This window comes from Alosa sapidissima, chromosome 17 (genome assembly GCF_018492685.1).
Source record: "Alosa sapidissima isolate fAloSap1 chromosome 17, fAloSap1.pri, whole genome shotgun sequence".
Taxonomy (NCBI): Eukaryota; Metazoa; Chordata; class Actinopteri; order Clupeiformes; family Clupeidae; genus Alosa; species Alosa sapidissima.
Window position 1 is genome coordinate 6,236,496 of NC_055973.1, and position 25,348 is coordinate 6,261,843.

At 44.6% G+C, this 25,348-nt stretch overlaps 1 protein-coding gene across 8 annotated transcripts; it reads right to left on the bottom strand.

The window, feature by feature from the left end:
• Positions 1-730: 730 nt before the first annotated feature.
• LOC121688032 (centrosome and spindle pole-associated protein 1) lies at positions 731-25,260 on the bottom strand. Of its 8 annotated transcripts, none has more exons than XM_042067336.1 (33): positions 25,119-25,260; positions 24,288-24,460; positions 24,102-24,171; positions 23,911-24,014; positions 23,387-23,467; positions 22,883-22,981; positions 22,184-22,557; positions 21,312-21,410; positions 20,578-20,672; positions 20,090-20,186; positions 19,634-19,691; positions 18,712-19,046; positions 18,252-18,370; positions 17,640-17,733; positions 16,628-16,739; positions 16,398-16,421; positions 15,491-15,529; positions 15,202-15,349; positions 14,084-14,218; positions 13,608-13,720; positions 12,252-12,401; positions 11,514-11,657; positions 10,825-10,935; positions 10,330-10,396; positions 9,757-9,883; positions 9,054-9,193; positions 6,956-7,090; positions 6,417-6,460; positions 6,040-6,118; positions 3,779-3,913; positions 3,009-3,112; positions 2,069-2,210; positions 731-1,526 (listed from the first exon to the last, which is right to left on the bottom strand). In XM_042067336.1, the coding sequence occupies exons 2-33, from the start codon at positions 24,366-24,368 to the stop codon at positions 1,318-1,320; spliced, it is 3,864 nt and encodes a 1,287-aa protein (XP_041923270.1). In that variant the 5' UTR covers positions 24,369-24,460; positions 25,119-25,260; the 3' UTR covers positions 731-1,317. The 8 variants fall into 8 exon arrangements, with proteins under 8 accessions (XP_041923270.1, XP_041923271.1, XP_041923272.1 ...); XM_042067337.1 differs by having other exon boundaries at positions 24,853-25,248; XM_042067338.1 differs by having other exon boundaries at positions 6,040-6,103; positions 24,288-25,248.
• Between the last annotated feature and the right edge of the window lie 88 nt (positions 25,261-25,348).

A 25,348-nucleotide genomic window follows, 5' to 3' on the forward strand; every position in this document is an offset into this window, starting at 1 on the left:
ATCTCGCCATAGTCTCCTAATCAGTCTTGGTAACTCTTTCCACTTGACTTTTCATCTATAAATCTTGTGATACTATAATATACTGTATAATAAAAAAAAAAATAATAATAATTTATATATATATATATATAATCACACACACACATAAAAAAATGCTTTTACCCAAAGGTAATGACAAATAAAAATTCAGGTGTCCAAAGGCAGTAGCGAAAAAGTATCCACTCCCACACATTTAGTTATCCCAATCTCAGTCTACAACCAAGAATAAACAAGCATGCCTCAGAATTAAACCTAACTGAAACCATTGTGAAGAGGGTAGTGTCAGGATACAACAATTATGACTGATACAATACCATGCCTACCAAGTATTTAGATACCAATACTGAATTTTTTGTAGAACTTAAATTATGTTTTGTCTTTTTAACTGATGAAAAACATAAAACCTGATTAAAACACCTTTTGTATCAAAAGTATTTAGGTATTGTAACCTTTTTCATTTCAAGCAGGGCATCGTGATACTTTTCTAGTATTGGTGTATTGAGCAAATCTAGACGAGGGTAGCCATTAACCCATAATTTATATTCCTAGCTGCTAGCCATGCCAGTAACCACTCCACCATTATCAGAGCAGTGGCTGAAAACCCTTATAGCTGTACTAACTAAAGTCAGTTAGTGTCACCACTTTTATAAGGGTGATATGAACTACCAATGACTCGAAGTCTGAAACAATATAATTAAAATAGGTATTTATTTCATCTAAAACATCTGAATAGATGCTGATTCTGTTCTAAAAACATGAGAATCCTTATCACAGTAGAAGAGGCACCAACAATGCGGAGAGAGATGCACAAAGACATGCACACAGAAAAACAAAAGCACAACAGGTTGAAGGTATGATCTGTACAGAAGGGAACACACACAAACACAATTTCTGTCTCCAGTGAATAAGAGGCATGAAACTCTTTAGACTACAATTCTTAGTCCAGTCCCTTACCAACATTCAAATGCTACTCACAAGGCAATTATTCTGTTTTTAGGCACACATGAAAAAAAAACAATAAATTAAATTACCAGCAGCAGGCAGATATAAAAGAGAAAGTTAAGACATTATAAAACATCAATATTAAAAGATGTTAAATAACAACAGTGTTCTTTAGCTCTGAAGTTATGCTCTACAGGGTCAATGGCTCATGAATGCAGTGCAAACTACCGGCCTACTGAGGCCTCAGGCACCTGTGTATCTGTTCTGAGATCAACCTTGCAAGAGGCAAGTCTCAGGCACCTGGGTTAGGGGTTGGTTAGCGTGGCTGTTCTGTGGTCATCCATGGTATGTGGAAGGACCCTCCCAGTCCTCAGTCACAGTTTCCTTGCTGAGCGGTCGTCGCCCTGCCAGGAAATTCTTCAGGGTTTCCGTGGTGCCAGGCCTCAGCCAGGGCTCCGTGGCAACGGTATCCACAGAGACGCGTCTATCCAGGGGAGGGGAGGTCGTCTGCCAGAACTCGTCATCCTCGTCTGGGTACAGCTCACCTGTGAGGAGAAAATTAGTCACAATGTTAAAGCAACATAATACAGTTCTTTAACCTTAAAATAATAGCTTCAAACTCATTTTGATGCTACATTGACTTTAAATACAGACAGTGGAGTATGACACTGCCAATGCGCGCCCAGAACGGCTGGTATTGTGTTGTCGCAAGTAGAGCATGACTCATTTGTCAGTTTCAGTTGAATTGGGTACCCATTTAGGGTTAACTATACTTCGTCTGCTTGTCAAATGATGGCATGATAACGATCAGCTCGGAGTTATTTTAATAACATTACTGAATATGGTCATCACTGATAATTAGCACGATTTAAAACACTACTTCAACCAAAGTTAAGGTTTAATACATCTTGACATCTGTACAGTTCATATCCCCACCACTGATAATAACACTGTTGAGTTAAACCAGTTAATTCCTATAAACCAACTTGAAATAACAAGAACAGTTCACCACTCAATAAATAAACCAACCAACCAACCAACCAACCCAGTCAGTTCAGTCACCCCAGTGCGTCCCTTCTCTACTGACCTGGTCTCCCGCTCTGCTTGCTCATGTCCTCCAGGGGTCTCATCCTCTGGTGGTTGCGCTCCCTCACACTCTCCAGACTGCGGAGAGACTGAGCGTCTGACGGTCCGTCTGCCTCGCGCTGCCCAGACAGAGCATCCAGATCCTGCACACACAGTGTTGAGAACCATTGAGCTAAATGGTCTCAGCAACTCCTAACCTCTTTACAGTAGGCCCCCATGTGACAATGAGCTATTCTTTCTAATATACAAGCTAAAATATAGGCCCTGAAGTATGAATGTAACTATAAGCTCATCAACAAATTTATTTGAACAGGTTAGTTGCTGGCTAATATACTGCAAGAGCACTTCTTTAACTGTCAACGGACATTCATTGCAGTGCATTCTTGAGCTGTACAAGAACTGCACTGCAATGAATGTCATTCAATGTCACACTTCTACACTCCTTTAATTAAATAACCGCTGTCCACACACAAAGGGCCAAACAGACATAGCATAGTCAATCAATGATTGATTATTTTCTTGATTAATCAATCAATTCTTTGAAATTCTTTCAAATACAATATCAGAAAATGGTGTAAAAATGTTTCGAAAAAGAGAAAATGTCGATCGGAAAACGTTAAAAGATAAACCCAAGATTATTTTCTTAAATGCCCAATATTTTCTCCAAGATATTTAGTTTGACATAATAGTAAATTAAGTAACGCAGAAAATATTTCAGTTTAAGTAGCTGCAATCAGGTTTTGAGGTATTTTCTTTACAAAATGACAAACCAAATAGTTATTGATGAATTAATCTAATAGTTGACGACTAATCAGTAAGCTGATTAATTGCTCCAGCCGTACAGCAGAGAGAATGAGGAGTAGGTCAGTGATGACTTGGCGGAGTTCTGGAACTCAGTAGCACAGTGCTTCAGAGTGGCGTAGAGAACAGCTGTGTCTTACTTCATCAAACTCAATCCTCCGTTGCAGTCGCCTCCTCTCCCGCGCTGAGGTCTGTCTCTCTCTCCGCTCCTCACAGGGCTCAGGGAACGCACCCGCATGGGAATCTGAAGAGGGACACACACCGGTCAGTTAGTCACACACACGCACACCGAGAAAAAGAGAAGGTACGCAGCCATCTGTACATCACTCTGGTCAGTCACGTTCTTCCAGGAGTGACCCCCACACCCACACACACACACACACACACAAGAAAAGGGACATCACCCATCTGCATATCACTACACACACACACACGTGCAAAGAAACATGTGTGCCTCTCACTCTAACCAGCCACGTTCATCCTGGAGTGACCTCCCCCTCCCTGCCTCCCACATGCCCTCTGGCCGACAGCTCTGTGGCCGTCCTGTCTCCCTCCGTCTACAATGGTGACCCTCAGTGTGGCAGGCCTGCTGCAGGCCGGAGGCTCCCTGCTGACACTGTGGAAAGCTGCCATGTGGTCACAGCAGGAGGGCTTGTGTGTGTGTGTGTGTGTGTGTGTGTGTGTGTGTGAGTGAAACGCCTCTCCATCTGGCTCAACACTCCCTTCTTTCCCCGCTTCCTATCTCTCTAGACACCTTGACACATTTAAATGACGGGAAAAGTTGGGCTACAAGCTAAATAAATTAATCTAATTTCAAAATCAATTTACGGTTTATACCATAAGCAAGATCCAAACTCAAACATGAGTCAGTACTGCACCATAGAGTCTCCCCGTTTACCCTGCCTCAAACCTGTTCTGTCTTTCCTCATGTTGTTGATCCTGCGTTGTTGGCAGCGTAGCAAAGCCTGCTGCTGGATGTCCACACTGTGATCATCGCATGGGGCATCTGGGTAGGCCTCACACTCTTCCTCAAGGGACACGCTGTCTACAGCGCGCGCACACACATACACACACACACACACACACACACATACACATACACACACACAAATCCATTTCAGGGCTCTTACTACTAATAATTCACACTTTCCTCTGCACTTTCTTCCCCATCACTCTCATTAGTCTTTCCTTCACTGTCTGTTTGCCATGTCTGAATTGAAGATTAAAGGGAAAAAACTGGCACCACAGGTTCCTTAAATCCCTGCTGCAGCAGCAGACCACTCTGAAGCCTCATCCGAGGCACAGAAACCTTAATGAATGGAGTGGGTGGAGGAATGCAATCAGGGGCTGGCCATGCTGTTGCTTACCATGTCAGACTTTTCAGGTTTGAAACCCCTGCTGTTACTGAGAACAAATATTAAAAGACAATAAGCGTGATTTTGGAGTGCGACCATCTTTATTATTCTGGATTAATGCACATTTTAGAAAACACATCCATTGAACAAATGTATCAAATTTTGGTTTGTCAGACACTCATTTTAAGAGTTGATTGTTCCAAAACACCAACCGCCGCACATATAAGTATAAGTATAAGTATATACACTCTTTTGATCCCGTGAGGGAAATTTGGTCTCTGCATTTATCCCAATCCGTGAATTAGTGAAACACACACAGCACACAGTGAGGTGAAGCACACACTAATCTCGGCGCAGTGAGCTGCCGGCATCAACAGCGGTGCTCGGGGAGCAGTGAGGGGTTAGGTGCCTTGCTCAAGGGCACTTCAGCCGTGCCTACTGGTCGGGGTTCGAACCGGCAACCCTCCGGTTACAGGTCCGAGGTGCTAACCAGTAGGCCACGGCAACCCTCCGGTTACAGGTCCGAGGTGCTAACCAGTAGGCCACGGCAACCCTCCGGTTACAGGTCCGAGGTGCTAACCAGTAGCCACGGCTGCCCTACATGCACGCACCACCAGTGTTTCCTCTGCGTTGATTTTAGCATGGCGGCCCGCCACAGTAAAATTAATGCCGCCATGGTATCAGAATCAGGGCAGACTCACAATGTAGTTGCGGTTGCCTTTTAAATAATCCTGCCGACGTATCTCCCCCGCTCACATTGCAATTTGACAATAAGTAAAACTAGTCAGAGGTTATTACGGCCCGTCCAGTTGCACTTCACACGTAATGATGTAGCCTATTTAAAACATTAACTTTCTTCCCAGTGTTTCCCCTTCATGTTGTAGCAGTGGCCACTGCTTCAGAATTAGGGCAGACGCACATTATTTTCCGGGCGCATAGTTAAATGCGCTCCGCTGGCTGCAGATAATTGCAGTTTAACAATAAACAGCAATGCTAATCCGAGGTACCCGTCTAGTTTTATTCCATAAATATATTGTTGTTATAGAAGACGTTAGTGGCATGCGCTATCAACTACAATTTTCGCACAACTTCGTGGAAAGGTGTAGCACAGGTTAAGGAAAACCCATTCATTTCTGGAGCTGATCGTATTCAAAAATATTCCCATATCGTAGCCTATTAGCTCACAACAACAGCAAAAATGAAACCTGGAGAGTGGATGTCTCCCCACGGAGCCTCCGCGGTTATTAGATGCGCACTCAATGGTCTTGTAGTAACAGCACAAAACTTGGCCATAAACATTTTGTATGCACTTGCGGTGATGGCCTAGTAATGTGAATAGCGGACTATAACCAAAGAAAGTAACCAAAGAAACCAAATTTGATTTGCACCAAATAAAGGCTGTGTTGTGGGTTGTGTTTCTACAACATGCACAAAACGTTCAAGCAGTGACATGTCCCTCTCAAATCACGTTAAATGGTGTGATTAGCAACTAATTAGCAACTAGAATTAAAATAAATAAATAAATAAAATTCACCCTGTGGTATTATTATTATGCTATAGGTTCAGATTAAGCTATAGGCTATAGATCCTATGAGTCTAAGCCATAGTAAAAAAAGCTTAATTAGTCAGAGCTGTGTGTAAATAGAGGTTAAGAAAGATATTATATTCTAATGAAATGCCAGTTTTATCATATTGTAGCCTTATATGTAACCTTCTGATATTTAGTTGCAGATGGCCTGGCTGCCCCCACTGCTAAAAACAAATCTAGAGGAAACACTGCACACGCACACACAAACCCACAAACATCCTAACTCACCAATGAAGGCACTTTCGGACTGCAGCAGTGTTGGTCTGGTGCCCTCTTCAGTAGACTCCGTTGTCTGGGAGCAGAGACGCATCAGTGAAAGAGTCAACATGTCATCAACACACGCTTGAACTGAGAAAGCCACTGCCAAGGGGTTAAGGTCATTGCACAACAATTCCATTCCTAACTTGAATGATGAGCAAAGTCTTAAGTCTAACTAAATCCATTGTTATTAACCAGGCAAAAATCTATGTGACAATTTAACACCATGGGCAAGACCTTCACAGCAAACACTGATGAGCTCAAAGCTCCCACCTGCCACATGATAGCTATATTACCTGCAGGAAAATTGAAACGTGCGTAACAGATGAGGGTGAGATCCCGCCTACCTGATGATGAAGCGCCCTGGACGGGGATGACAGATCGAAGTAATCTGCAGAGAGGAGAGGGGCTGGTGAATGAATGAACAGCGTAGGCGCGCATGTGTGTGTGTGTGTGTGTGTGTGTGTGTGTGTGTGTGTGTGTGTGTGTGTGTGTGTGTGTGTGTGTGTGTGTGTGTGTGTGTGTGTTCAGTCAGAAAGAAGAATATGACTAATGACAATGAAATGAAAAAATGACTAATTTGAAGATCTATGGTCGTCTGAATATGAGTCAGAGAGATACAAAGGGAAACAGACACTTAGTACAGACAGATGCTATGGCTGTGTGTGTGTGTGTGTGTGTGTGTGTGTGTGTGTGTGTGTGTGTGTGTGTGTGTGTATGAGTGTGTGTGTGTGATGTTTCAGTGGAGAGGAGAAAACAGAACAGCAGGTGCAAATACGCACAGAACCAATCATTGTGATTAATGTAATTATTAATGTTATTAATGAAGCAATGGGCATATTGTCGTGGGAAGGACATTGTCTGACGCGGTGAGTGTGTGTCTAACCTGTTCTATCTTTCCTCATGTTGTTGATCTTGCGTTGTTGGTGGCGTAGCAGTGCCTGCTGCTGGAGCTCCAGACTGTAATCGTCACACGGGGGGTCTGGGTAGGCCTGACGCACCTCCTCACGGGACGTGCTGTCTACAACACACACACACAGGAATACAGTCAGACATAATGCAATCACTATCACTCTTTAGACTCTATTGTGCACATTCTGTAATTGTAGACACAAAAACAAGCAATCAGACTCATCTCATCATCTCTCACACACACACCCTGTTCACAAGTCACACAGGGCTGCACTAACAACCAAGCATCAGCTGCTCACACCAACAGAGTTCTGCTGCTGGCCACAACAAACAGACCCCAGCCAATCACAGAGGACTTCCTCCTCTAAGCCAGCCAATGAGCCGGCGCGGCTGCTGTTCAGCGAGGTGCTCTGAGGACACACGGGAGGCATCATCAGCAAGCGGAGCAGAGTGCGGGCAGAGCGCCCTGAGCCCCAGTGATTACAGCAGGACTGAAGGGACTGAGATTTCTCTGGGATGCCCCCACCACCCCCACCACCACCACCCGCCTGGTGCTCTGCTGGCCCAACAGTCGGAGCATGACTCAGCATTTTTAACGCCCGAGGCAGCCATGATGAGGAATGGAGAGAGAAAGAGATTGATCTGCGTCCTGGAATATAAAGATAAGATCATGAGTAAGACAGAAACAGGGGAAAAACTGAAATGGAAAGATAAGAGATGGCAGGGGTGTGTTTACATGCAAACAATCATATTTTAATCTGATTATACTCTTTATGCCAATTAAAAATTGTTATGTATATTGTGAAATTGGATTGAAATCCAATTTTATGTAATCGGAATAAGTGACCTGGAGTATTCAATTTTAATCTGATTAGATCGGTCATGTGACTAATACTCCGATTTTAGTTTGACATCATGATTCCTGAATGAAGATGTGTCAGCATGACATAGACAAAGGAAAAAAAACAAACAGGGCACACACACACATTTTGTGTAATAATCCATTCTGAGTACAGTCTTTCCCTCTCTTTCCCTCTCCTCCCACGCCTGACAGACATCTCCGAATCTAAATGAACCCTGACCGTGGCGTCAATCACAGCCATCTCTCCAGTGCCGTCCCCATCCCAGCCGGCCAACCGTGGACCTCTCTGCCGTCCAGTGTGCCGTAAAATAGCACAATCATACAGACACACACACACACAGAAGACTTTAGTGTTCAACATGCATTGTCTAAAACCATTGGGAACTGCTGCCAGTAGTAGTCAGTAGTACGCAGTTGTTTTGGAGCCAACAGGAGCGGAGTGGTAATGTGAACATGGGACATCGCCCAGAGAGTGTGTGTGAGAGAGAGAGAGAGAGAGAGAGAGAGAGAGAGAGAGAGAGAGAGAGAGAGAGAGAGAGAGAGAGAGAGAGAGAGAGAGGAGAGCTAATGGCCACAGTTGGAGAGCTTGTGACCACACACACACACACGGCCACAAATACAACATGTGTGCACGCACGCACACACAGCTGTCTCAGACTCAGTGCCCAGAAACCTAGTAAAAGTGTAACTTAGTTAAAGAGTTTTCAGAGCAGATGGTGGATGTGATGAACGGCCTCACTTGGCAGCAATCCATTTCAAGAAATATAGCAGTGTATCTGTATGTGTGGGCAAGTGTCTCTCTCTCTCTCTGTGTGTGTGTGTGTGTGTGTGTGTGTGTGTGTGTGTGTGTGTGTGTGTGTGTGTGTGTGTGTGTGTGTGTGTGTGTGTCTAAAGCTTCTAGGAGTCAATGTGAAGGGGTCGTGTGGCAGTGAATGGCTTTGGCTACGTTCCAGTCTCATAGGGTGGCATATAATGGGAGCACTGGGTTCAGAATAATGCATATAACGAGAGGAGAGGAGAGGAGAGGAGAGGAGAGGGCATGGCAGTATTCAGGCTACAGACACGCCATTAACATACTTATGATCCATGCTACACCAACAACACATCTGATTGGGATATGTGATGTGACTGAGAATGTGTGTGTGTGTGTGTGTGTGTGTGTGTGTGTGTGTGTGTGTGTGTGTGTCTTGTGGGAGTGAACTGGCAGTACCTCTGTACTTGAGCTGGTTAAAGTCGTGTATGTTCTGGATGTTGACTGGCCCCTGGGTTCTGGAGGATGGCCTCTTGGTCGAAACCTGCATGCGAAGTCGCGCCATATCAAACACATCCACCGGAGGGCGCTCTCTACGCCTGGGAGCAAAAAAGCACACAGTGTCACACAATAAACACTCTCTGAGCTGACAAAAACACACATTGTGCCTCACTGTCGAGGAACAGCTTCATGATGAATATACTAAAAACTAAATGGAGAACAGGGGAACAGAAAGCAGAAACAGAGAACAGGAGACAGCTCCTGAGCAGTGGAGCATTGCACTGTGCTAGCCTGTGGCCTCTGTGCTCTGGGTGTAGAATATGAAACACCTCAGTGCGTTATTAGTCAGGGCGAGGGCAGGATTGGGTGCTGGGTGCTGAGCGTAAGCCGCTTACAAGCTCCACAAAGCAGCCCGACACACACAAGTCACTGTGCATCCCATCCAGACAGGCCTGGCATTTATGTAGAGGAGAGCAAGTGTGTCTATCTATGATCGTTGATATGTGTTCTGCATTGATATACATTTGTGTGTTAGTGTGTCTGTATTGCATGTGCCCATCTGAGTGGGGTGTTTGTTTTCTCACTTTGTGCATGTCTGTGTTCGATTTTATGTTTGATCTCTACAGTGTGTGTGTGTGTGTGTGTGTGTGTGTGTGTGTACCTCTCTCTGAGTGGGGTGTCCATGTCCTCTCTCTCGGTCTGCAGTCTCTGTCTCTCCAGCCTCCTCTGCTCATTCCGTAGCTGTTTGCTCAGTGCAGACAGCTCACTGATCACAGATTGCTTCTCCTCTGGAACACACACACACAAATATAACACATATACAACATCCAGATCACACGCAATAAACATACTGTACATGGGTAGTTTCACAGTTAGGGAAAGCACCTTGCCGTCAGTCTAAATCCGTTGAATGATAAAAAAATAATAATAATAATAATAATAATAATAATAAAAAAATTCATGCCAACTGGTCATTGACAATTCTGATATACAGTACTTCCAATGCTTTAGTGTTGGGCTGGACAACTGAAACACATCTAGAAAAATCCTTTGTAATACTCTTTCTTTACACATAAAAAGGTAGAAATACTTTGCCCTCTTAGTAGCATAGAAGTGTAACGATAATTGAGTTAAGCCAGTAGCTAAATTAAGAGGTTTACTTTGATGAAAGTAAATTGTGAACTGAAATCGCCCCCAAAGGCTAAGCTATTTCTCGATCACTGCCTTTGTTTACCTTTGGCTCTGAGCTGATTCCGCCGTGCAGGCACAGGTGGGGAGTGAGGGGCAGAGAGGGAACGAACCTGACGGGAGAACACACACACACACACACGCACACACACACACACACACACACACAAGCACACACGCACACACAATAATATGACAATTACTGCACCAATGGTTACAATTGTATACAGCTCAAAGATAAAACTGCAATTTCACCTCCTCCAGTGAAATGTATGTAAATTTGACAAACATGAATTTATCTGGCTTAAAAAGCAGGTGGGAATAAGGTTAACCTAGTCCTGTCTGTGCCAAGCGTTGTGCCATTAGCAATGGTGCCGAGGTCAGGTTGAGGGCAGCAGTGTTTATAAGTATGACTACATCCTGTTGCCAATTGTTTGTATATGCTTGCCACTATTCCCAGTCAAAATGTCAAAACCTAAAGTTTGAGTGATTGACAGGCGTCAGTGGGATCTGGTGCAGTAAGTGATGCCAGCCGACTTACAGTAGAGGCTCCCGCTGACTGGCGGCTGTCTGCGGAGGGGGGTCTGGGGGCACGCTGACGCCCCAACTTCTTCTGCAGGGTTGGGATGGGAGGAGACGGCGCTCTCTTCACCTTCAGAGAGAGAGAGAGAGAGAGAGAGAGAGAAAGACAGAGATCAGAGGGGAAATCAGAGGTAGAGAGAAGGAAGACCGAGAGAAAGAAATATGTGTGAGTGTTAGCAAGTGTTCAAATCATGACGGCACAGCAATAATTTCTCAAGCATTGTGTTGGACTCCCTGGGGACCATAACCCCTCCATTCTATCATTCTAATGGCATTCTATTAGGTTTACATCTCATCATGTAACAGATGCTTTCCACTTAATTGCCCACCAATACAGGCACCTCATATGTTTGATCATGGTGAGCGTTCCCTGGACCGCCCCATTACCTAGCATGAGCATCTTCAGTGGAGCTCGAGGGCTGTTTTTATTCTTGCCTGAAGGGACTGTCTGAATCAGATGGCATATGATGAATGAAAGTGCCTCTCTGGCTCATTTACATGAATGTGAAAATCACTTCATGCTCAGAGAGGAATCGGTTTGCGTGTGCATCTGTGCGGCTGGCTGAAGTCCATGTAAAAGCTGTTTGTTTAATTAATCTGACGTGATAATAACCACCCACTCTCAGGGCCACACACACACACACACACCTCCTCCAGTCGGGCCTGTCTCTCTCGCTCGTCCTGCTGCCTCAGGGCCTGGCTGGCTCTCTCCTCCTCCTCCTTCTTCCTCCTCTCCGCCTCCTTCCTCCTCTCCTCCGCCTGCCGCACCAGCTCCTCATTCTTGGCTAATTGCTGCAGAATAGGAGAAACAGGAGGAGGAGAGAAAGGAAGATGAGTGACCTTGACCTTGAAAATCACAGGAATTATTATTAATTATTGGGCGCCAGGCGGATCTGAGCCAGATATGAGCCAGATCAGAACCAGATCTGCACCTGGGGTCATCTTCTGCCTGGAGACCCGTTTTAAAATACCACATCCAATCTCACTGAGGCCATCCATTTGTATTAAAGAAGCCAGAAGTTGAGTGATGATCGGGGATGAGTCTGTGTCCTTCCCCTAACCTAATTTTCTAAAATGGACGTTCACACCATTAACCTTAACCACCAGCCTGTTCAGAATGGAGTGACCATGTGCAACCCTGACCAAATGACAAAATATATATAAGTCCTGGTAGAGCAGTTTGTGAAACAATCCATATTCATAAGTATTAGAGTGCTTTTATGTCCCTCATAAACACACTAGAAATAATGTGTTTGAACAAAAACATTTCACCCTCCTTTCCTGTTTCAAAAATGCATGAGGCCAATACTAACAAATGTATGCATTAGTGATTTGAAAAGCTGGCAGGGGAGTGTTGTGAATGAGCAGTGGCCTGGGTGAGCTCACCTCCATCTCTTTGCGTCTCCTCTTGTCCAGCTCCTCCTCGTACTCCTGCTGGATGCGAGCCCTCTGCTCCGCCAGCTTCTTCTCCTCCCGCTCCTCCTCCAGACGCTGGCGCTCGCGCTCCTCCGCGTCCTTGCGCCTCTTCTCCGCAATCTGCTCAACAACAAACAGCAGATAGAAGTTGACACACACTCACACACTGCATCAATCTGCTCAACAACAAACAGCAGATAGAATTTGACACCCACTCACACACTGCATCAATCTGCTAAACAACAAACAGAATACAGAAAATAGAATAGAATAGAATTTAGCACACACACACACTCACACCCTGCATCAATCCCATAGACACTTCATATACACAACAAACATATGTATACATTTACATGTGTGCTTGTGGCTGTGAGTGACTGTTCATAACATTTTATATTCATACATGCACATACAATCATCAAACCCCTGCAGGCATGTTTTTCTTTTTACACCAAGCTGACAGTATGGAGCTCCTGAACACTTTGCAGATCTGCCACTTAGCAGCTCTTGGCTGCAACCCTATTCTAACCCTCACTAATAGAACAGTGTTGATTAGTGTATTCATGTGGTGGGAATCTGAGAAATGTCATCTGAGAAATGTCACTCCATGCGGTTTGAATTGGCAGGCAGCACAACACACACTTTTGGCCATTTATATTTGTGAGCCTCCCAAAACAAACAAATAGTCTAACAACAGAATGCATTATCTCTGCTGCAAATTCAGAGGCAAGCTAGCTAAAGGCTAAAAGCATAAGCTAATTACAGAACACTGCATGCATTGTGTTTGATGCGACCGTATAATCTCAGCGAGCGATTAAAAGTTTAAACAGCTGTGGCATTCCAGATTTTGGCATCTAAGCAAGTCAGTCCGTGCCTCCCTAACAGAGACATTTTTTTTTTTTTCAGAGTGAAATTTGTTTGCTCATCTGTAAATTGGCCTCAATAGGCTTGTTAACAAACTCTGCAGGAGTCTCCACCATCAGAAGACAGAAGATCAGAAGGCATTGGGTTGGATGGCACCCCAGGACAAAATGAGAACTTGCTTTTGAAACACTTGAAAAAGGGGCCAAAAAGGCAGACACCCCAAAAATGTCATTCAGTTTCTCTAAGAAAGTTGTCTAGGGAGTGAGGGGTGCCGAGTGTAGTCTGCGTGTATGCTTGCAGTGCATTCTCAATTGCTACATTATGGGGTTTGCGGCTGCATGGAACAGATCAATGCAACCTAGGATCCCGACAGGGGGCTCAAAGGCCGGACTTTCAAAGCAAAATCCACGCCGCTGGTCACCCAACCCCAGTGCACCTCACAGCGCCTCAGGTGCTCACCTGCTGCTTCAGGTACTCCTTGTATCGGTCCTGCTCGTGGAGCTGCTGAGGCGTGGGCATGTCCCTGAACACGTTGCCCCGGGCGTGCGACCCCGCCTGACCCTGAGGATAGCCTGCAGAGAGACGAGAGACGACAAGCAGCTCCGAGCATAAACAACGCTCTTCAAAACAAACAGTGCGTGTGAGAGTATGGGCCCAACTTCTCTCCGTCACTGTCTGTTTAGATCAAGACTCAGAGACGGGTAGCAAGACAGGGGACATCTCTCATCGTATATCTATCATTTTGGCCCTTACAGGGCACCACCTGCCTACTCAACAACACCCCCCCCCCCCCCCCCCCCCCACACACACACACACACACACACACACACACACACACACACACACACACACACACACACACACAAACACACATAAACACTTCAAAAACTAAACTAAACAGCACCCTTGTCACATTCTTTTACACCTGGTCCTACCTGCCATCATGTGGACAGAGGGGGGCCTGTCCTCCCGTGGCGTCGGAGCATTCCTGCCTGTGTTCCCCGTCCCCCGGCGGGACTCTGGGTTCAAATAGGCCTCCTCGTTGCACTGGTGCATCCGTTTCAGGTCACCTGCAAGATAACCAATCAGAATTAGGGTTGGGTATCATTCAAGATGTATCGATTGGAATTCCGGTTCTGATTATTGTCATCGATTCCGGTTCCTGGCGATTCCAAAATGTAAAAATCGCATTCGTCTTTTTAGTTATCATTCATTACCGTTGTGGATGAACCTTAACAGCATCCCATTCAAGACACCATCTTTCTGTATCACCTATTGGTTTACAGCGGAGTAATATCACTAACACACAGGGTAGTGCATATACTACATACATGGTGACTAAGTACAACGAACACAGGAAGAGCAAATATCACATGCAAGCCACTATTCTTCATTACCTCTAAACAGCTGAGAAATGTAGTGTTGAATACTGTATATAGCTCCATATGTATGCGGTAATGTTCACTTGTGTTACTTTTACATTTGTTCCCCTTCTCCACTCACCTTCTCTCCCTCCCCTGTTCTATCGCTTTTTCAGACCAGCCTTTGGCAAATGTTTCCCTCTGTTAGAATATAGCGTATCCTAGCCACTGTTGTGATTGTTGTTGTTGCCGCCAGGTTGTTTAGCCTTTGTTTGCAAAAGTCAATGCTTTGAGATAATGCCAACAGCCTCTTGACTGAAAGTATTGGCATGGGCTGAGAAGGCCTTTTAAGATAGAAACAGCACTCATCTTTGGACCCTCTGATGAGGCACACCTCTTTAGTCGCGTGACTTGCTGCATTAACATGGTGTGTGTGTGCTTGTGTACCTGTGGTGTGTATGTTAACGTAAGCCCTTTTCACGCATACGGCAATTCCCTTGTCCCTTCCCTGTCGCTTCTCGCTTCAAAAGTTGAAAGTATTTTAGTACGCATAGTAATTGTAATTGCATTACATTAACATGATCTTGTTGTTTCAGTATATGTGAATGGGGGTTTCAGTCCGTCATGGCCTGTGGGTGCACATTTTCTGGCCAACAGTAGTGCTGTATGGTGCAAGGCATGATGGGACGTACTGATGAGGTTGCCGTGGTCGTCCTTGATAGGGGCTCCTCCTCCTCCCCGCCCCCAGGGCTTGTAGTTCTTCATCTCGGCCTCCAGTTTGGCGTCGCAGCGTTCGCGCTCCTCCAGCTCGCGCATCTTACGCTCCTGACGCTCACGGATCTGCCGGCCCACCCACAAGTTTGTGTCAAGGGGACTTCATGTTCACAAACGATCTGATTTTCAGACACACAGCATGTCTACACAATCTAATACCTTAACTGACTTAAGTGGACCCTGTTAAGTTTCTGAATTTCACTTTACCTTTTGGAAATGCTGACTCCACTCTGCCCTGATCTCTTCCTGTCAAAAACACGGCATGCGGTCATAAGTCTGACTCACTGGCTCTGCTGTGTTCACACTCAAAAGCGTCTGAGACCTCAGCAGTCAGAGCCTCAGCAGTCTGCCTTTCTCGCCCTTTACTTTAAAACTGTCGCAGTCACAACACCGCGCTCACTGTGCTGAACTGACGTCACCGAGCTGCTTTGTGAAAATGACACAGTTAAGCACAGCAGTCAACATTCGAAAGGTCGCCTTCGCCAGTGTGTTTAAACGGCTAAAAGTGCTGTTGTCACTGACACACTGAGGAGGTTTTTCTTGCTTTGGCTAAAAACATATCCAGAGGAATCCGTCCACCCACTCCTATCAATGTGTTTGAACACATCCAAAAGAACTAGTAACTAGAGATGGCCTTCCCTTAGAAACAGAAATGTTCTTCCTTCAGAGTATCTAGGGTTGGTGATGTCTATATGGGTGTAAAGGTGGATTGTGAAGAGTATTCAATATTCTCCAAGGAGTAGAACATCAGTTACATCAGCTTTAAGTTTCCATCCACATTCATTTTTTTAGCATGTACTTTTATTTGATGTGGAAAAGGTATAAAATATTATATCACTATATTGCATTTTCACATTTTATCAGTATAGGACCACCATACCTTGAACTCAGGGGTGTGACACTGGGAGTCTGCGTATTATGCTTTGGTGACATATAGGTGAGTGTCATGCGAATAAAATAAAATCTCCTTAGCAGGGAGTTGAATTTAAAAGTAAATAACTAAATAAATATGCACGGATGCCTGAAGCTGAGCTATTGAACTGAACTGTAGTAAACTCTCATCTTGGCGAGTAGATAGCTGGCGCTGATTTCTGAGTGTGTCAACTCCTATTACCTCTGAAATGTATTCCATCCAGCCCTAAGCACAAAACAAATGTGACCAATTTAGGAGCTCCACGACACATCACTTCAGTACAGTACACACACGGTCAGATGGAACTTTCCCCCCCCCCTTCCTCCTCTCCCATCTCTCTCTTGTTCTGGCTGTCTTTGTGTGCACATAGCAAAGCAGTGGATGATTTCTAGAGGGTACTGTGTACTGTGGGGTGTGTGTGGGGGGGGTACCTGCTGTTTAAGAGCCTCCTGGTAGCTCAGTGCATTCTCCTTGGACTGTTTTGATCTGTCAACAGCAAAGACTCCCATTCCAGAGGGGGCCATGCCAAGCTGACTAGGCACTCTAAAAGACAGGGAGGAAGGGAGGGGAGAGAGAGAGAGAGAGAGAGAGAGAGAGAGAGCGCTCAGATGCAAACTCAGTATGGATGAAACGGAGGAGAATTTAAAATGGTATTGCTGACAACCCCTCTTCCCTGAGAACTGCAGTGATGTATTAGCTGACACATGTGTAGGCACAAATTTAAAACAAGTTCAATGTAAGCCATATATAGACACAAAGAAAGAAATAAGCAGGCAGCATGAAGGGGAGAGAGTGAGGGAAGGAGGGAACCGGGGGTGAGCCAGAGAAACCACAAAAATAAACATTGGGCTGAGGGTACTGCAACTATGACTCAGACAGAATGGTGTGTGTGTGTGTGTCCTCAGTGAGGTGCACTGTACTTGAGAGAGGAGACAGGGACACACACACACACACACACACACACACATATATATATATATATATTATATTATAGGTGTGTGTATACACACACAATAGCACCACCTTCTGGTAGAACAACATCATCTTCTGTTAACACTAACATCTTCACTAACTCCACTCACAAAGTAGTATGGAAAGAGAGAAAAGGAAAAAAAAAAAAAAAAGTTACAGATCACACATTTTCAGGAGAGCTTATTTCATAAAGACAAACTGTGCACCTGCACCTAATCAGTCAAGCTGAGTTTCACACCATATTAGACCAACAGGCCTCAAAACAGTAGCAAACAGTGCTGTATCACTTAGAACAAAAAGCAATTCAGCAGTGTGAAATTGAATAAAATGACTTTCCTAGCAGTGTAATCGTTCATAAAAAGGCATAGTTTGCTTTGGAGCCAAAATAGTGTCAACAACAAACAAAAACAGATTGTTGAAGACGAACACAGACATGGCCCAGTGTGGAGGGTGAGAGGAGAAGAGACCTACTGTATGAGAGAAGTCGACTGGCCGGGCCTCAGAGGCTGGGGGACTCCCATGGGCAGATGGGGGTAAGAAGCCACACCAACAGCTCCGGGGCCGTCTAGCAACACACACACACACACACACACACACACACACACAATTGCCTGAACACTACCTAACCAGCAAGGTCTTAAACACAAATTTATTCACAGCATTTGCATTTGGATGCATTTGTGAAGCACACCTTGACCTGGTACCTCTGGAAGATGGCAAAAGAATGCGAAAATGGAAAAACAGGCCACATGAAACCACACACCTGAAAGCTCCAAACAAATTGGCCGTGCTACGACAGACCGCCTGATGGAAAATTGAACAAACAACATCTCGCTATGACTACAAATGAAGAGCGAGGCTTCAGTCCATTAGCCCCACCACACACATCTGCACAGCTTAGAGGTGAATGAACATGCCAAAGCAATTAGTCAAATGGAACTCCCTTGCATCCATCAGTATAGATCCAGCCTTAAAAGCTCTCCAAACAGCACAAAGGTTAACAAAGTCACACACAATAATAATCACTGTAGATCATAAAAGTGTAGCATGTGGCATTACGGTGTACTCATTTAGGAGACTCACAGTAAGCCAGATTGGGGTCTAGCGGGTTCCTGGCTGCGTAGTAATAGTAGGCGTCATCGTAGGGAGTGTGGTAAGCATCTGGCAGCGTGGGTGGAACAGGTGGAGGCGCACCCGTGATCCTGAGGACGGAGAAGAAGATGCATTCACACACATCTCTCTGCCAGGCACTGCACTGCTTTTACAACTACCACTGTGTCCTGTAGGACTTACAGAGTTCAACTGAACTGCATGGCTTAAAGTGAACGAGCAGAGAACGAAGAAGAACGTACGGTGATGAAGATATATAACGAAGAACTGAATAGATAAATGAAATAACTAATACACTGATTTATCGCAGACTGAAATGCTTTGAATTAAAACATGGCAAAGATGGAGCATGAAATATAAGGAAAAAACAAATGTAAAAATAACAAGGAACAAATGAATGAATGAATGAATGAATGAATGAATGTTTACACACCTTGGTGCAATCATCTCTCCAAGCGTGCCTGATAGGTTCCTGTGGAAGTCCTCATTGATGGGTGCTCCCCCGGCCTCCACCCTGCCCCCACCACTGGCTGCGGCCAGTTGGGCCAGGCTGGTGCTGTAGTCCACGAGTGGGGGCGACTGGAAGGCCACGTGAGGCCTCTCGGGGGGTGTCCTCTCCTCCGCACCACCAGCTCTCTCCTCGGGGGGCTGCCTGGCTGAGTTGCCCCCCAAGGAGTCCAGCGTGGGCCCCGGGCGATAGGGCACGTCCCTCCGCCGCCTCCCCTCATACTCCCGGTTCACCGCACCGAACTGCTTGATCCGGTCAGGCTAGAGGACAACACAGGCACAGCTGTGAGGAAGCGGTCAGGGTTACCTTCCTGCTTGCCTAAAGATCACTGCAAGTTCATCCAAGACTGTTTGCAGTAAAAGACTTTTCCCTCACTACCCAAATCACTTCCCACTGATTTTTAGTGTTTGAACAATACTACCCATTGTGTAAATATGCTGGATTGACTTTCATATTTTAATTCTACGTGTCTCCCAAAGCAGGCAACAAGAAGTTACTTGTGGTCTTATGAAAGGTTATTTCATGAAATCATTCTAAGGCATGCCTTGAAAAGTCACCAAGCATTAGTCCTAAATAGCTTTGAACTGATCAATATTTTGACTATACCCAGTCATGCCTACAAAAACTTTCCATGAATGTAACCTAGAGGCCAGAGTGGGAAAAGAAGACTCAAGAGGTTTGACATTTTGAAGGGAAAAAAAGACTATTAGTTTATGCTAACATTAGGCCTCATGTTACATGGAGATGGCTTGCATTTCTCAGGGGCTTTTCAAAGGGTTTTTACCTGCATTTTTAAGTGATTGTTTTGGTTGTGACTAACTCACTGTCCAACAGACAGACGTTTTACCTGTTTTTCTGGGTCTACAGCTCCAGAAGCAGCAACTCTGAGTTCAAGTTCCTTCTCCCTTTTGAAGGAAAAAAATGGAACATCATGAAACATACATAACAGTCTCACAGGACTTGAAAAGTGCTCTTATCGATCGACAATTAGGAGAGTAGTCTGCCTAAATCAGAGAGGGACCATTAGGATGGTCACCACATCAAGGTCGTAGCTCTGTTGACTCAAAACAAAAACAACATGGGTGCTCTCCTCAAGCTGAAGGCATATTTTAGAGGTAAAATGAGCCATGTATTTTGGCTGAACCAAATACCAAAATGGCAGGTGGCAGCTGAATTTTCTCATAAAGCACTACACATTAGCCCTGTGACATTATGAAGAGAGCTCCTCAGGTCAAATCAGCAGTCTGTACACGCAACTCTGTTATAACACTGAAGAGCACGGTAAACGACAAAGAGGACTCACTTCTTCTTGTTCTTCTGCTGTTCAGCCATCTGCTCCAGCAGCTCCTGCCTGTAGCGCTCCTTCCTCCTCTGCTGGGCCAGGTCCCCTTCCGCTGTCCCTGGTGACGTCACAGCGTGTCATAGGTCAGAGGTCACACACCCTACTCACAGCTCACTGGACATCACATCATTCATCTTGCCACATAACACTCCATACCATGATGGAATGGCTCTAGCCACCTACATAACACCTGAGAGCTAAGAATGAGAATCTTGTTTAAATGATAATTACAAATTCAAGTATGTATGTCAATTCAGCATGCACCAATCTTCTTCCAACTGATTTCACCTTAATCTAAGAGCTCCAATACAGGATTGTTATATTTAAGTGACAAAGACACAATGGAGAAGAGCCTCTCCCTTTGAAGTCCTGAAACATTTAAGTCCATCACACACACCGTTTTGATTAACTTTGGAAGTGTGTGTGTGTGTGTGCGTGTGTGTTCCTACCTATGATAAGCCCCGTGGAGAAGTCGGCCATGTTCTTGTTGGCCACCGATCTGGACCGCTCACTGGTCTTCACTGGCGCTGGTTCTGCCTGCAGACTACAGCACCCACCAGACCAGAACAGAACAGCTCAGCACAAGCACAAGCCAGCCCATAAACCACTGCACCCCCTTCCCGTCACGTCACTAAACGCATCGGATCGATGTTCGTCAGGCTGGGAGTGCAGCGCACAATGGACCGGGCTAAGCCTCAGCGCCACGTCACGTAACAGGCGGAACAGATCAAAGCGTTGCTGCTGTGGAGCCTTACGCCTCACTGCTAAACAGGCAGATTCACAGACAGTCGGCCAGGGCTGGGATCAATGAGGCCAGCCACACTGACAGATTTGTGGGTAGAGTCTAATCTGTGCGATTCTACTTTCTCGACACAGGGCACAGGACACCATCACTTGGCTGATGGAGAACATATATTGGAAATGACCTTATCAGCAAAGGCAATTATTAATTAATCAAACACTGAAAAGATTAAGTTAAACAGTAGCGGATTTTCTGATTCTTTTTTCCCCCTGCCCACAGCACAGGCACCAATCAATAAAGAGGATTTATAACCCTCTGCGAAAACGCGGTTCTCATCAACCCCTTTACTCAATGCCACTCCTCTGCAAATATAAGTGGTAAGCTTCAAAGCAGAGATGGGGGGGGGGGGGTCAAATTAGTATAATTAAAGGAGATGAGTACTTAGGGTTGTGTATGGCTGACAGCGTCCGCCGGCTCTCCTCGATGTATTCCTCTGCTTGGAGGATGGGGGCTTGAGGCTCTCTCCTCTCCTGGACAATTCTGCAAATGAATAAGAACAACTACTGTTAGTATCAGTCAGCCTAAAAAGAGCATTTTAAATCACTGATATGAATATTTTACATATTGTAATTTACACACAAAATTGCTCCCTTACATAATACGTACTTGGGAAGTAATGTGTTGATTAGCTAAACTACTGCATGGCTCAGCTCTGTGTTTTCCCATGTACAGAGACAGGGATGAGTACAACCACCAGAGATTTTTGAGCATGACAGAATGGACAACTAACCAAATTAGTTGAATTAGAGAATCGCAAACTCTCAATGTCAGTGTTTGTATTTGGCTCTGACATTTGATATTTGGTAATGTGTACCATAGTTTTAAAGGGACACCAGGCAACGTTTTCATGTTAATTACTCATCTTCGTAAGTCGGTATATGGTTAAATGACTCATTACAGGGCGAATGAAGACTCTCTCGCCCGCCCCTACTGCCTGTAGGAAGAATATCCCGCTTGCAAGTTCAGTGTATCGTACCCGCCGACCGAATCAGTTTCAGTTTACATCCTGCATCCACAGCACAGAGTCAGGCTAACAAAACGCTATCGACTGTTGCAAATGTGTGTATAATGGCAGAGCCGGCGAAGAAGCAGCGAAAACTCTTGATGGAAGATGCAAATAAAAGGAAAAGAGCTTCAGACCGAGCGAGGGGGGAGTTTCGTAGAGAAAAAGCATCAGGCTTGCCTGGTGTCCCTTTAAGAGCTAAAAACACATCAACAATGGGAGCCATGTGCGTTCAGTTCAGAGCTCAAACCTGTCGGGTCTGTGACGATGGACTCTCCTCTCCCTCTTCCCCAAGTATCCAATCAGCTCTCTAGGCCTGGGCCTCCTCCTGGACATGTAATCTAGCTCTTCCTCCTCATACTCCTCGTCCTCCTCCCCATAACTCAGGTCTTCCTCAGAGTTGTAGTAATGGCCTTGGGGCCTCCGAGGCTTTCTTTCGAGGCGCACAGGGGTGCCTCCCCACCGCCTGCGTGGTGTGCCGGCCTGTTGGACTCGAGAATCTGTTAGTGTGGCGGCGTCTCTTCTGGATGACAGCGTCTCGGCCAGATGACCCCTCGGGTCAGGGGGTGGGGAGCCCCGTGTAGGTTTTGACAAGGGCGGTGAAAGGCGGTCTTGAAATTGTACCTAGTCAGAGAGCAGAAAGGTAAAAGTTACTATGCTTCACAAATACAAGCCTTCAGAACTGAGTGATGAATCACTGTAAATACTTCTGTTGTAGACAATTTGAGTTTTCCTAGTTGAGGTTTCAGTACTAGCAGCACAGCACAGGTACCTTAATTTATGCATGCTTTGAGCAGAAGTGGCCAGTCCAGAAGCAGAATTCGAGGCCAATATCATTATAGTCCCAAGTTATGATATGAATAATTGGCAATGATATGAAAAATTGGCAATCATAGTTCTAAGTCCCTTTGAGAAACTCTGTGCTATAGCCTAGCTATGTTAGCTGTACCTTCCATGAATCTGGTAATGTTCTGGTTACAGCCGCCTGCGTTCCTTTTTCTTTAAGAAAGGCATTGTACTCTTTGTTCCGTTCATCTCTTAGCCGTGCCTAACAACAATCATAAAAACAAAAAAGTAGATAAACTCAAGTTGCATGCTCATAGCAAAGAGAGCTCAATAGTCATTTAACCTTTTAATTTGATTTAATTTAATTTTTAGTCAAAGAAGGCCACAAACTTGTCTGAAGTCCTAACAAATGAAATATGAAACTTTATACTTACCTTACCTATTTAGTATTAGTAAACAGTTATAACTCATTTCATATTTAATTCCACAAATTTCTCCCCAACTCTGGAATGAGCTAACAGGAAAGCAAGGCTCTACTGTCAACTCAAACTGTTGCTCTGGGATACCAATTCTTGTTTAATCAAGTTTATGCAACAACAGTTTTCAAACCATAAATCACAGCAGGCACCAGTTAGCATACGATGTGTGTAAGAAAGAAGATGGTTACCTTGGCAGATCTCCTTTCTCTGATAGGGAGAGAAAGTTCCTGCGGTTGAGCACATGCCTCTTCAGAGGTCAAGTCGTTTTTCTTTACATAAAAAGGGTAGTAAAAATAAAAGGTGAAACGGTTGCCAATTGTTTTTACCTCTGAATACAATACTCAAACTGGTCAGCGCTTTGTATAATTCTGACCAAGAAGCATCTAAAATGCTAGCTCATTATGTCTCCAACAGACAAGGCTGAGCTTGCCATTCAACAAACAGTTCTGATGAAACAGAGCCAAACTAAATGGCAATGACACTTATTTACCAAAGGTGAAGGTTTATCCAACTTCATACTAGACTCCTGATTATGTCCATGCTTTAGAATGGAACACCTCTCCAAAAAAATATGTTGAACAGAAACGCCCATAGTCTGTAGCCATTACTTTTTATCTTATTTCATCTAAACAATCTCATGGAAACCGTGATACCACTGTAACTATGACAATACAAGGGTATGTAGGCCCCAACAAGTGATGAGGTGGCATACCTGTGACACATATCTTCTGTAGTCCATACGAAGCTCTTGTTTAAGCCTCTGTTTCTTCCTCTCATACTCTTCGCCTAAAGGCAAACTAAGGCCAGCGCTGTCGTCTGTTAACATCATGAACAAACTTAATGAAAAAAGCTTATGTGTACGGAGTCAGTCCACAAGGATGAACACAGAAACATGTGCGCTACCTTTTCGCTGCATTGACTGCGAGGGTGTCTCCACGGGCACGTTTTCCTTTGAAGAGTCATCAAGTATACTCTGTCCCATTAAAATAAAATAAATGGTCGGATCTCATTGCAAGCTATTGCTAACTTACAAGAACATACAGTAATGGGTGCTGTTAAATCCTTTACGTGCTTAAACGTTAACATTACCTTCATTTCCAAATAAGCCACACCATCGTCCAAAGTCATTTTGTCAGAAGACGGATGCTTTCTAACCTCTTCTGGTAACATGAAGGTTAATGTTACATCGCCAATGTATTCCTTCTCAACCACTAGACGGCTTGTCAAGTAAATTCGAGACGTCAAAGTCCTAGCGATAACTTCTGTAACGTTGACGTTGTGGAAATAACAATCCTATTTTCAGTAACGTTATGTATCATAACAATCTTAAGGTTAGCTGACGCGAGCTAACGTTAAAGTACTCTATAACGTTAATGTAAGATACGAGCAAAGCACTTAACTCTCAAACAATACACTCCGCTCATTTGAAATGCTCAATACAAAGAAACGTTACATTATCCTTGGTGGAAAATCTGGTTATAACAGGTTAACGTTAGAGACTGGAAAATGTAATCATAGTAGCGGTGACAAGAAAGGATTCATTTCCCGAAGAAGACAAGGAGGTTGTTAGGCAACCAACTCATACACACATAGCTAGCTGGCATAGTTTGCTAAATAACATTAATGTATGATAACCTTCATCAATGGTACGTACAATTAGTTACTTTAGAGACATTATGTTGTAAGACTTCAGTGGTCGATGCTACTTCCGGGTATTTTAGCCTTTGCTATTTATCCGAGAAACAAACATTATAAACTTTAGGTTAGCCTGGTTACAATTAAGTTAGCTCTCCAAATGAATGAGCGAATTAACCAAGGTAGTCTACGTCCGCGGGACGCTTTTTAAAATGACACAAACATTCAGTCTTGAGGACACATCAGACCTATCGAGGTGGTAAATCACAGAATAACGTTACATACATTAACGTTTACGTTGTCTTCACAAATGAGCGTGGTAGCCAAAGAAACCCGTTTGCACAGCCAGCTGTTAAAAAAGTAGGAGGGAACCATAGACTGTAAAAAATAGGAGGGAACACAATCCCACAGTTCCGCGGGCAGTAGGCTAGCTTCTACCCATGGTTCTAATGATTTACATAGGCGAGTAATACTAATTTAAATGTAAATTTATGTTTTCTTTGGAATATTATGGC

Excerpts from the sequence above, each read along its gene's own strand:
- LOC121688032 (XM_042067336.1), bottom strand. The coding sequence starts at position 24,368 with ATGTTACCAGAAGAGGTTAGAAAGCATCCGTCTTCTGACAAAATGACT. Across the intron at positions 15,530-16,397 it reads GGATGGAATACATTTCAGAG|GAAGAGATCAGGGCAGAGTG; the intron begins GTAATAGGAGTT and ends TGTTTTTGACAG. Across the intron at positions 14,219-15,201 it reads CGACCACGGCAACCTCATCA|GTGACCTGAAACGGATGCAC; the intron begins GTACGTCCCATC and ends GTTATCTTGCAG.